This window comes from Theobroma cacao, chromosome 2 (assembly GCF_053813885.1).
Source record: "Theobroma cacao isolate CCN51 chromosome 2, ASM5381388v1, whole genome shotgun sequence".
NCBI lineage: Eukaryota > Viridiplantae > Streptophyta > Magnoliopsida > Malvales > Malvaceae > Theobroma > Theobroma cacao.
The window spans coordinates 7,757,529-7,770,542 of NC_142640.1; the positions used below are offsets into that span (position 1 = coordinate 7,757,529).

General features: G+C 34.8%; 1 protein-coding gene across 2 annotated transcripts; it reads right to left on the reverse strand.

Moving 5' to 3' along the window:
• Positions 1-238: 238 nt before the first annotated feature.
• LOC18608357 (uncharacterized) lies at positions 239-6,201 on the reverse strand. Of its 2 annotated transcripts, none has more exons than XM_018116195.2 (9): positions 5,602-6,201; positions 4,933-4,978; positions 4,752-4,830; positions 4,603-4,648; positions 4,416-4,514; positions 2,811-2,879; positions 2,350-2,728; positions 2,100-2,257; positions 239-1,610 (listed from the first exon to the last, which is right to left on the reverse strand). In XM_018116195.2, exons 1-9 carry the CDS (start codon positions 6,076-6,078, stop codon positions 567-569), a joined length of 2,397 nt encoding a protein of 798 aa, XP_017971684.1. In that variant the 5' UTR covers positions 6,079-6,201; the 3' UTR covers positions 239-566. The 2 variants fall into 2 exon arrangements, with proteins under 2 accessions (XP_017971684.1, XP_017971685.1); XM_018116196.2 differs by having other exon boundaries at positions 2,377-2,728; positions 5,602-6,199.
• Positions 6,202-13,014: the final 6,813 nt, after the last annotated feature.

Sequence of the window (13,014 nt, forward strand, 5' to 3'; positions counted from 1 at the left end):
AGCGACCACGAAGTTCAAATGTGGCATCCATTTAATGCAAAAGCGGCATTACAATTCAAAGATTTTACTCCAACTTTATATATATATATATAGTCTAGGAAGAAAAGAAATTAACTTTCCTATTATCTCAGTAAGCTACGATATCTTCGATCATCAAGGTCATATTGACAAACAACAACGATAATCCGAATTCAGATTGCCTCCACATCACCTACAGAAATCTACAAACTGCAATGTATTGAATAATAGATCTACTTTATGAAACTTCATAACAAATTTTAAAATACAGAGTAAATATCTTCACCTAGTCTAGAAATGAATTCAGGCTACATGATGGCTTCCAATGTTACAAATGAAACCATGTTGCTTATGGACCTAAAAATTAGGATACACTGATATGTACAACAATTACCTAGTCGTTTACAATACAAGTTATGTGTAGCTTTACCTGCTCCTAGTCAATGGGACCTGCTTGGTTATCTCACCAGGAGCATTAATTCTGAAACTAACCATCCTATGGTTAACTTAATTGAAAGAGGAAAAAATATTAATAATATCAATTATGCTCAGAGCTGCAATGCTAAATCTGGCTGAGCTGAATCAACTCGACTAGAACTAGGTGACCCAGGAGACTGAAATCTGATATTCAGGTCGGGTGGGACTGAATCTGGTTTCTGTTGTGGTGACAACCTTGAGCCTGGTTTTTGCTGTGGTGACAACCTTGAGTCTGGTTTCTGATGTGGTGATAATCCTTGCCATGATGCCTGTGGATGAAGCCCTGATCTTGGGGATGCCACTCTTTCACACCCTGAATTTGGTAAGGGACTGCTGGGATTCTTTATACATGAATTTTCTGAAACTTTAGAGTCATCAGAGTTTGAGTTTGCAGTTCCTGGATGGACAAAGTTAGTGGCAGTCCTTGAGACAGTGTCAAGCATCTGAGATGACTGGAAACTGAACCCAGAAGGCCTGGCAGTCCCAATTATTTTCGCCATCTGAGCTGGAAGGTTAAACCCATAAGCACCATTATGTCCATTCATGCCAGGATGAATTACAGGACTTTGATGAATCCGGAAGGGAGGCCACGGCCTAACTGCTCCTGCACTGCTGTTTGTCATGTTAAAACCAGTACCAGAAGTCAATCCCACACTGGATTCTGTCTTTTCATTCTGGCATTCAGGAGATTTATTAGCAGCCAAACGGGATGAAGAGGAACTGCCAGATGCAGGTATAGGCTTACTTAAATGGCCACCTGAAATAGAGTGAATTGAAGGAACATGTGTCTCAGACAAATTATCTGCTTCAGGCTTGTCGGATGGTTTATCTTCTCTTCTCTCCTGGGCGCAAGAAGAACTAGCAGAACAGGAACTTTGACGAACAAAGCAGGGCTGTGATGCTGTCAGCGGGCCTGGTGGAAGTGAGACTGAAGGTAGTAGCAGTGGTTTCTGTGCTGGAACATCATTTTCCCCAACCCATCCAGGACCAAAATTTACTCCAGGTGGTAAAGACTTTTCTATCTTTTTAGAAGCAATTTTCCAGGCAACATGACCAAGGTTTGCAGCAAATCGAGCTAGGCTTCGTGTATAACCATGCTCTAAGTATACCCCCACCTGCTTCACATGAAGACCAAGCCATCAATAAATGAAAGGACACGCCAAATCTAAGATTCCCCACACAAGCTGGTCCACCAGAAAGGATAGAGCAGCACATGCTATGGCCAGTTGTGAACAGTGTAAATATGATTCCCCAATCCCCAGTGGGAAAATTCCAAGCTAAACAACTAATGTGATTGAAAAGTGCCAACTATTCATCCTTTGCTCTACTCTTATTATTACTGTTTAAGATTCCCTCAGACCCCAAAAACACACAAAATAGATACATTTTCCACCACCTAGGGAGGGAAAATCAGTAACATATCCATATTACCAAGCAACTCTGAAATTATATGGCCTAAGGCATATTCTACAGTTTATTTCATCATTGGTGTTCAAAATTGCACCCACCACCTACAGTTGTGGACAAAACTTATGGCAGTGAGGAGCGTCACTATTCTCCTCAGTAGAATTTAAAAAATCATCATACGTCTATATGATACGTACAGTCAGAAGCTGCTTCCTCTCTCCATCAAAAGTAGTCAACACAGATGCCTCAGGTGCAGCAACTGATGGGTGAAATAGCTTATATGTGTTACGTCTATTCTCATCCAGCACAAAATTCCTTTTTCCATGCTTCATCATATAACCTTTTAACATAGAACCTGGAAGAAAAGGTAAATGCTTCACTGCCTTCTCATAAAACAGGGGACATCTAAGAAGGGTGAGAACTAATGAGAACTATAGGAAAAGCAACCTGAAACATCTAGTGTTTGACCTGTACCTTCATCACTTCTATCAGATCTGTTTTCAGGAAACCAGCCAGAATAAACATCATTGCGAGAACCATAAAATTTTCCAGATGAATCTGCAAAACTAGACTTGTCAGAGGGGAGAAGTCCTTTTCTCATGTCATGATTGACCAACATGGAGTTCTCTGCCCCAGAAGCAAGGGTGGCATCCGAGGAAAATTCTGGCGCAGAACGCTCCTCCAAGGAAGGCCTGCCCAGCGGCTTCTTGAAATTCTTAGTTGGTGGTCTGCCTCTCTGTACCACCTTTTGTTCTGCTTCATTATCATCACTATCCTGCCTTAAATTTTCAAAGTTCTTTTTTGCTAGCTCTTGTATGGATCGTGCCTGATAACAAATTAAAAATTTTTTTAACAAAATATATAAAGTTGACCTCCAACATAAATTAGGAGTTGACACCTGACCATACCTGTCGAAAATATATAGTATCAGGTGCATTATACTGCATTGCATTCGAACATAGGAGGAAAACATCTTTCTGCAAGATAATAAAAGCAAACATCAATTCACATGTGCCAAAGCTTGAGCTTCTTGTAGAATCAAATCAAAGCATCAAGTATAATAGGTTATTGACCAGATTGCACCTTTAAAATTTTTTAATGTTTGAGATGAGAAGAGAATAACTAAACTGCATCATCTCTTCATCCAGAATACAGAATAAGGTATCTTTTAAAACTCATATTTAAGGAAATTACGGCCTTAAATTTGCTTCAACAACAGTTCTATTTAATGAGATGAAACAGTTTGAACATCCACAGGACATTTTTCTTTTCTTTTTCTCAGCCAGGCAAGCTTCAAACGGATTGGCAACAATAACAAAACTATATAAAACCATGTTCAGCCTTTCATCAATTTCCTTTTTCCCACTCAGCACATCACGTCTATTCAGAGAACAAAGAAGTACCAAAAGTGCAGCAGACAAGTAGGAATACCATGACTATTAAGCACTAACAACAACAAAACACACGCAAGTTTCTGGCATTCATACAAGCATGCTTCAGTATCTACAAAAGGAGGCAAAAATTTTAGCATATGATGTAAATGCAAGGTTTGCTCTCCCAATAATACCAAGTGACACTTGAAGACATGGCAAAAACAGAATTTTGTTTAGTAGCCCTCCATTCAAGTTTGTTCCACAATAACTCTATCAACCATCAAAAGTTTATTTGAAGTTGGATCACTTTAAACCAGAACTTTATACTCCTAAATGCGGATCTGATGCATAGCGACATCTTCAAAGTACAGACATAGCAACCGAAATCATGTATGGCAATCAAAATCTTACAGCACAGGCTAAAATGCATCTATCACCTGAAAGGGATTCACAACCAATGAAGGGAACTGAATAGTTGCTATGAGGCACGGAGACAAAGAAACATGACAGAAGAATGGGAAAAAGGACAGAAAACTATGCTTCTCCAAACCACACATGTATCCCAGAGATAAAACAGGATTTGTATTAGTCTATAAAATGGCCTAGCTGTTATGCTAATTGCGTCATAAGTCTTGGAATTAATGAATCCAGCAGGATGCAAAGCTAGGATTCAAGACCAACATAACACTTCGGCTAGGGGCTGGTATCATTGGTCCTAGAGATCACAGGCAATCCATATGCATGCCCATGGAAGCGATCCAAGAAGCATGGCGCATGTTGGCTTTGTATTTATTACATAGAATCATAAACTAACAATAAAAGGCCATTAGATGAGCCAAGGCACTCATTTTGCAGTATTTCTATTATAATATTACTACTATTTTGGAATCATGTAACAACAAGAAACCGGACATGCTAGATGGAGAGACAAATGCAACACCATCCTTTCTAACTGTTCTGTCTATCAAGTCCAAACTTTAAAAAGCCAATGCAGAATCACTTCTTGGTGATTTTAGCAGAATTAAATGATTGATTGAGAATCCAGTTAACAGAAGAGACCATAATCAACAAAACTCTAAAATAATCGAAAATTATAGAAGAGAGGAGGCAAAAGGTAAAATGACAGTAACGTAAATCAACCTCAAACTGTTCTAAGTTGGCATAAGCACTGCTAGCAAGTTTCTTCCTAATAGTTGCAAAATCCATCGGATGCTCAATAACTTCATGGTAGTCTGGTAGCTGCATAAAAAAAGAAATCACATTAGAGAAAAGGTATAATAACAACAATGATACATAAAAGTAAAATTCCATCATTTGAAAATCATACCTCTTTAGGGTCCGCTGGCTCCGAAAACGCGCCATAAGTGTCCTTCCTGAAATTGTTTAATTTCAAAAAGAAGCAGAACTTAGAGATGTGGTCATCAAAAAGCTGCATGGAAGGAATCAAACTAATATCATGTGAGCTTATGGACATACTTTTGAAGCCTGTCTAGGATGAATAGTAACAACTTTTTATCCGGTAAAGCCGTTGAGGGTCCCGAATCCAACTGACCACCTACAAATGTAGACAATGATCAACCATTAAAAAAAAAAAAAACCTAAAATCCCCTCAAATGAAATGCTTTTTGAGCAAATGGGTATTGGATCATAAGCAAACCTTGGCTGTTAGTTGTGGGTTTTGCACCAGAAACAGACTTCTCTTCCTGAAAAAAATAAATTCAAAATGAAGAATAATATTAATAATTAGAAAATCAACGAGCAACAATTTTTATGTCCTTAAGTGGGTGAGGAACCACCAATCAAAGTAGCTGTGAAAAAGCAAAGCAGAAGAGCATTGAAAGTTCCAAAAAAGGCAAAATACAGTTACAATAACTGTGAAAAAAAATAGAATAACAAAAAGAAAGGACAAAATAAACTTTTTATTAACTATCGAAGTCAAAATCATTATTAGAAGTTTCTTTTCTCTCTGAGTGAGAAACTAGAGACGGACCTATTAGCCAACATTAAAAAACACCCCAACCAACAAAATAAATATTACAAAATACTTTTTTGTTTAAACTCAAAAATAAATCAGCAAATTTTCAAACATAAATTCCAAAAAAATGGGAACAAGTCAAAACCCCCATATTTTCTCAAAATGGTAGAAAAACCCCACCTACGCTCCGGCCCGAAATTCAAGTAATTTTCCATTCCATCAATACGAAAAAAAAAAATAATTGGCGCTTTTTTCCAAAAACCCGTTGAAATGCCCAGAACAAAAACGAAAAAGAAAATTGAAACTTTATTTTTTATTTAATTTTTTTCAAAAATTTCAAGTTTAGAAAACCTTTTTGGAATCAGCAACCGCAGATCCATCCCCGATCGAATTGATTTTCCTCTTCTTGTGGCTCGAACCCGCGTTACTCTCCTCGAGATTCGAACCGGAGCCGCGGGATTCTGAATTAACCGGCGATTTTTGCTGCGAGGAAGGCAACTTAAGGACGAGCTTCAGCTTCTTCTCGCGTCGCTTTTTCCCGGCCAATTCTTCTCCTTCTTCGTCTTCTTCTTCTTCTTCGTCATCGTCGTCTTCCTCATCGTTATCCTCCGGCGAATGATTGTGATTCCGGCGGTTGGATCGACGGAGAGGAGTGGCAGTGGCAGAGTCGTAATTAGGAGTAATTTGGGGGGCAGAAACATTTCTTTTTCTATTCAGTTGATTCTGTTGTTGCTGCTGTTGTTGTTGTTCTTTAAGGGTGCGTTTTTGGAGATCCAAAAGAGAAGGCCTTCCTTTCTTCTTCTTCTTCTTCTCCACTATCTTACCCATATTATTTTGGGGCCTTTTTTTCTTTCCCTCTTTTTTCTCTTTCTGTTTCTTTCTCTTCTCCCTACAGACAAACAAGCATGGTCTTCCTCTTTTTTTTATTAATTTATTTTTTGGAAAAATAAATTGTGCATTGGTTTGGTTTTTTACCATTTTTTTTTAAAGATGTTTGTTTTAACGGGCCCAAATATTTTTATATATCTTCGACTTTTAGTACATTGGCACGTGGTTCACGGAGGTTGACACGTGTTGAGAAAAGAAACGGAGGGAGAGGCCTTGCGCTGAGTGGCCTCGTGTTGAATTGGAAAGCATACAACAACAATAACAGCAAAAGGTACGCGTGTTTTTTCCCTTCGCCTTTGACTCGCAACTCGCAACTTGGCAACTGTGTTTTGTGGCGGGCCGGCAGTTATCGAAGGCCTATAACTGTTTCGACCAGTTTTTTACCCGCCTGTGGTTAAAATCCCAACACTAAGCTACGTAGAAATGACGTGCAGCATCTGGAGGGTCAAACTCAGTAGAAAAGTCAACAAGGAAGGGTAGCCTGATAAATGCTGGCGTGGTGGGTTAACTGAGTGCGTGCGATTCTCCTTTCAGCGGTGCAGTAAAGTAAGCTGCCAATCGCATAAGATTTCGCGGCCAAAAAGCAAAAAATAAATAAATAAAATATTCATTTTTTATTTTTAATTATAATTTAAAAAATGAATTTATTAATTTTCATAATAAATATCTTATTTTTAAAAAATATTTTTGATTACACATAAATTCAACGTTAATCACTCATTAATATTTCTATTAATATAATAACAAGACAATATTAAAATGACAATATTAAAAGAATAATATTGTCGATCGTGCTCCCTTACCTTAGGTTCTTGGAAAACACGGATCGGTGCTTCCTTTTATTGGAAAGCACCAAATTTGATACTCCCTTCTCTTAAATAGTAAGGTAGTTTTTAGATTTTTTTTTTAAATTATATAATAATATTATGAAATAAATTTTAAAAGAATAAATAAAGATAATTAAAGAAAAAAAAGAGAGTGTTTAGGAGAAAAAAAAAGATCTTATTGAAGTGTATATTTACAAATAAAGTGAAGGTCTATTTATAGGCTAACAACCCCTTGAATCATAGTCCTTAATCTAATTTTATCTAATACTTCAAATCATATTACATTTCTTGTATCTTGCCTTTTAACTATTTGACTTGATCTGCACTTATTGAGTCATAATATAATAGACATTCACATATTTATTCATAACACTACCCCTTGAATGTTCATTGTATTAAGAATATGCCTCGTTAAAACCTTACTGAAAAAAACCTCATGAAAAAAAATTCGAGTGAAAGAAAAAGAGTACATAATTCTTTTTAAGAATACGTTTATGAAATATTGTCTGATTAAAAACTTTATCAAGAAAACCCCAATGGAAAAAACCTTGATGAAGAAAAAGAGTACAGTGCGTATTTTACTCCCCTGATTACTGCATTATAGAGATCTTTAAAATGATGCATTCCAACTTTGCAAATATTGCAATAAGAAGGGCTTTAGTGAACAAATCTGCTAAATTGTCACTTGACTGAATTTGTTAAACACTAATTTCACCCTTTTCTTGAAGGTCATGAGTGAAGAAGAATTTTGGCGAAATACGTTTTGTTCGATCGCCTTTAATGTATCCTTCCTTTAACTGTGCTATGCAAGCAATGTTATTCTCATATAACATTGTTGGAATTTTCTTCTTGGTTGACATGTCACACGTTTCTCGAATATGTTATGTTACAAATCTTAACCAGACACATTCATAACTTGCTCATAAGTTGCTAAAATTTCTGCATGGCTAAAAGAAGTAGCAACTATAATTTGCTTTATAAAATGCCATAAAATAGTCATACCTCCATATGTGAACAAATAACCTATCTGGGATCGAGCTTTGTGTGGATCAGATGAATATTCTGCATCTGCATAACTAATTAAATTTTATTTTGATGCATTTAAATTATATAAGCCATATCCATTGTTCCTCGGAGATATCAAAGTATATGTTTAATTCCATTCCAATATCTTCGAGTTGGAAAAGAACTATATATTGCTAATAAATTCACAGCAATTACTATATCAAGTCATGTATTGCTAGCAAGATACATTAATGCTCCAATTTCAGTAAGATATGGTACTTTAGGATTATGAAGTTCTTTATTATCCTCACGAGGTCGAAAAATGTCTTTTTTTTTACATCTCATAACCTTACAACCATTGGTGAACTCAATGAATACGCTTTCTCCATATAAAATCGGTTTAGCACTTTTTGCTATAAAATTAAATTAATGGAAAAATATTCTATTTGTCAAGTGCTTAATCTAAAGACTCAAACAAAACTTTGTTTTTTAAAGATCTTTCATCTCAAATTCTCTCTTTAAGTAATCCACACTCTTCAAGAGTTCCAATAATGTTCAAGTCATCAACATAAACAACAATTATAATAAATCATATCTAAACCCCTTTTATAAAATACATGGGTATATAGGATTATTACTATAGCCTTCTTTCAACAAATTTGCACTAAGGGGATTATACCACATGTATCTGGATTGTTTTAATCCATATAAAGATTTATTTAATTTAATCGAGTAAATTTCTCGAGAGTTCAAATTTTGTGCTTCAGGCAACTTAAATCCTTTAAGGCTTTTCATATAGATATCAATATTAAATGAGCCATATGTGTAAAATCCAACCCTATAAACATATGTCATGACATACATGCACTGAGTAGCATGTTATTACGCTAGAAAAGTCTCTAAAAATAGACGAAACTCGGTATTGTACCTAACGGTACACTTGAGTGGATTTAACCTCGAACTAGTTTAAATAGAAATCGTAGGATAACATTTAATATTTTACAGTCGAAGAATGACTAAAAATGATTGTTCGGAGTTCGAGGGTTCATTTGAGGTAAAATTGAAAATTTTGATGTTCAGGGATAAAATCGTTATTTTGCCACCTAAGATAATAATTTGATCATGGAGTGAAATTTTTTACCAAGATTAACTATTTGGAGTATAATTTAATGAGAGGAAGTGAAAAATTTCAATTCCGACAATTTTTGGAACATAGGGGTAAAACGGTAATTTTATCATTTCGGGGTAAAAACCATAATTTTCACCACCCAAAACTTGTCAAAATCATAGGATTTATTTATTTTTGGTATGAATAACTATGGTATTGTAAGTGGTGAAAAATTGAAGTTTAAAAGACGAAATTTTAAAAACGGGGCAACGAGGAAGTGACACATGGCATTTTTTTAATGATTTAATATTATTTTAATGAAAAGTCAACCCATTTAAACCCCATATTAAGTTATGGCCGGCCATAAGGAGAGAACAAGAGAGAAAATAGAGAGGAAAGGAAGAAAAGAGAAAACCAAAGGAAAACTAGAAAATTCAAAGGGAAAATCACGTTTTTCGACTGTTTACGCGTCTAACGGTAAGATTTTTTGACTTTTGCTTGATTTCTACCTTTCCTATGCCTTTATTTCCATTTAGCATGCTTGAGGAGAGAGATCAAAAAGTGATATCAAGGGCTGTACGAAATTCAAGGGGGAGGATTTTAGAATTTTTAGGTTTTGATTCTTAGTTAAATTGATAGTTTTAGTTAGTTAAATGTGTATAGAAATCAAATTGGACAAGAAAGCATGAAATTTTCACAATACCCACCATTGGCTGAATCTTCAATGATGTACAATGATGATGAATTGATTTTTATTCTAAGAGAAATGAAGAGAAAATGATGAAAAATGGTTAAATGTGATAGAAAAACAAAGTGGAAAATTTACCTAGTTAATGTCCCATTTTGGTCGAATTTTCTAAGGAGGAAAGTGAGCTGATTTTGGTGATTTTAGAGGGTTATAGGTTGATATTTAATGGTTAGAAATGTTGGTGAGAAAATGGGACAATTTAGAGCTAAAATGGAGCACGTTAGCAATTTAACGGGTAAAGTGTCAAAAATAGGTTAATATCGCGTTTAAGCCGTTTTAGGCTATTGCATTTCATACCATGCATTAGTATAGGATTTAAGTCAATTATATAGTGATTTAGCATCAATGTGGTGAATTGGGTAAATTTTGCAATGTGTTGAGGAGGAGAGCCTTTCGGTAAAGGCAAGGAAGTCGTACCCAACGAACAGCGATCGGGGCACCTAGAAAGCATTTAGTTTGTACAAATGGTGAGTAAACCTATTATTATTGTAAATTATCTGAAGTTTATTTTTAAATGCTCTTTATGTATTTTATGAAACGAAAATGAGATTAAAACGAAATTTTTAATGTTTTAGAAAAAAATGTGACAAATAAAAATATATTGTGTTGATTATGAATTGAGTAATTGGAGGCTGTCAATTATTTTGAAATATATATTTTACTATGAATGGCTTATGATATATGAGTATATGTGGCTATATTTTATAATTGCATTGGGAATAAATGTAAGTTGTTTTTACTATGTAGGTTGGGTAAATAAATAAAAGTCACGTTATACTGTCGAAATTTTATTAAAATTGTTGGGTTACTCACTGCAGTGACGGGTTTTCGTGGACTGCCTATTAGAGGGGCACGGTAAACTCGGTTATATAATTACTCCGATTGTAGAGCAGATGAGGGTAACTCCCGAGGTAGTATTAGAGCTCACTTCATGTCGAATCCCCACGTGAATGTGTAACTCGACCAACGCCAAGGAACGGCTTGTTTTAAAAATAAAAATGTGTTTCACATGTAAATATCTTAACAACCTTGGCAGACTCGGTTAGATGCATTGGCCAAGGTATCCTCGAGGATTAGTTTTGGCTTGAGCCCTGTTTGTAATAAAAGTCAGAAGCCTTAACAACTGTTTTGGTAAATTACAAATATTTTATGGTTTAAGAAATAAATTGAAAACCTTATGAAATGGTTTGTGATATGTTGTTTAAACTTGGCTCCATTTTACTCGCTTTTAGATACTTATGATAATGTCTGTTTACTCATTGGGATTGAAAAATCTCACCCACCTCCTTTTCAAATATTTTAGGCCTGTGGTAACTTGAAGATACCCGATTTTGTCGAGAATTTCAGTTGACTCCTCTATCTCACAGACAGTAGGTTACTAGCACCAACACTGGGTGTATTTTGGGTCACTTGTCATTGTAATTATTATTGTACATTATAACTTTGTAAATTTTTGTATGTATGAATATATTTTACTTTCACGTTACAAAAGATTATTTACACGTGTTTCTATTTTATATTATTTTATAAAAAAAATGATATATTTTTGTCTTTTGATTTACTTGAGCCAAAACGACTGGTAATTATTTAAAATGGAAAATTTAAAAACGATTGCTCACAAGAAACTGATATGTAAGTCTTGTGGGGTTCTGATTGGCATTCCAAGTAATGAGTATCAATCGAGACGTCGCGGCGATTGTCATGAGCCCGAGGGAGGTTTCGGGTCGTGACAATATGAATAGGCTGTAGCTACACTCATTAGATGAATTTTCATTTTCTCATTTATTGCCAGAATAGTTAAAATAGAATTGTAATTGTGTCCACCACAAAGAATATCTCTTTTCATATTTAATACTATATCTTTGGGTAAAACATTGTGCGATAAGTCGTGCTTTATATATCATAATCTCATTTTTCTCATTTCATATTCGCACAAATACCCATTTATATCTCATTAGTTTCACATCTTTTGATGTACGGACTACAGGTCCAAAAACTTCACGTTTTTGCAATTAAATTCAATTCCACTTTAATTGCGTCTTTTCACATTGGCCAATAATTTATATAAGTTCAAGATTCTTATTTTTCTTTCATAATATTGAGCTCTATATTATATACAAAATATCGTCGATGTTTATTTACCGGTTCCATCTTTTCCCATCATGACATAATTGATTGAGATCTCTTCATTTTCAATGATTTCAGGTACCTGAATTTCTTCTAAAATTTTTCTCAATTATGTCAGGGGTCTTTTCTAGAGTTTATACTTCCTCTTTTTGACCATCTTAAATATTTGCTCCTTTTTTTTTCGAGGATTTTATCTTTAAAACCGATTGATTTTCACGCTTCTGGCATGCCTTGTCCTATAGGGACATTAATGCTAATAGGAGCATTTGCAGCTGGTAGATAAGATTTAGTTATTCCCTTTAGGTCAGTAAATACGTCTGACAACTGATTTACTATATTTTACAAAATAATTATCTTTTAAACTTCAAGTTCATATTGCTTTGTGCGATGATCAAAATTAGATAATGATAATTCACTCTAAGAAATTTTCTCTTTCAGCTGCTTATTTTCTCCCTTTAATATTAGAAAAATTGTTTCATCAAAGTAACAATTGACAAACTTTGTCATGAATAAATCTCCTATCGATAGTTCTAAATATTTAATTACAAATGGAGATTTGTATCCAACATATATTCCCAGCCTCTTTTGAGGACCCATCTTTGTGTGTTTGGTGGAGTAATTGAAACATATATTGCACATTAAAAAAAATTCTTAGATGGAAAATATTTAGTTTCTGACCACAAATCAATTGTATAGGGAGAATTTATAATAACTCGTTTGGCTTAATGCATACAAATGCTGCTGCATCCAAAATAGCATGCCCTCAAGTCAACATTGGGAGCTTGAATTTCATAAGCTTACAATCAATTGGAAGTGTTTAAATAATTCTACTAAACCATTTGTGTATAAATATAAGCAACAGGTTGTTAAATAGTTATTCCAACTAATATGCAATATTAAAAGCTTGAGATGTATATCCACCAACATTATCAAGACAAATAATCTTGATTACATAACTAGGAAAATGTGCTCGTAAATGAATGGTTGCAAATGATAAATTGCAAGTTATAATAAGCACACATGTGACCATCTAGTCGATGCATCAATTAAAACCATAAAAT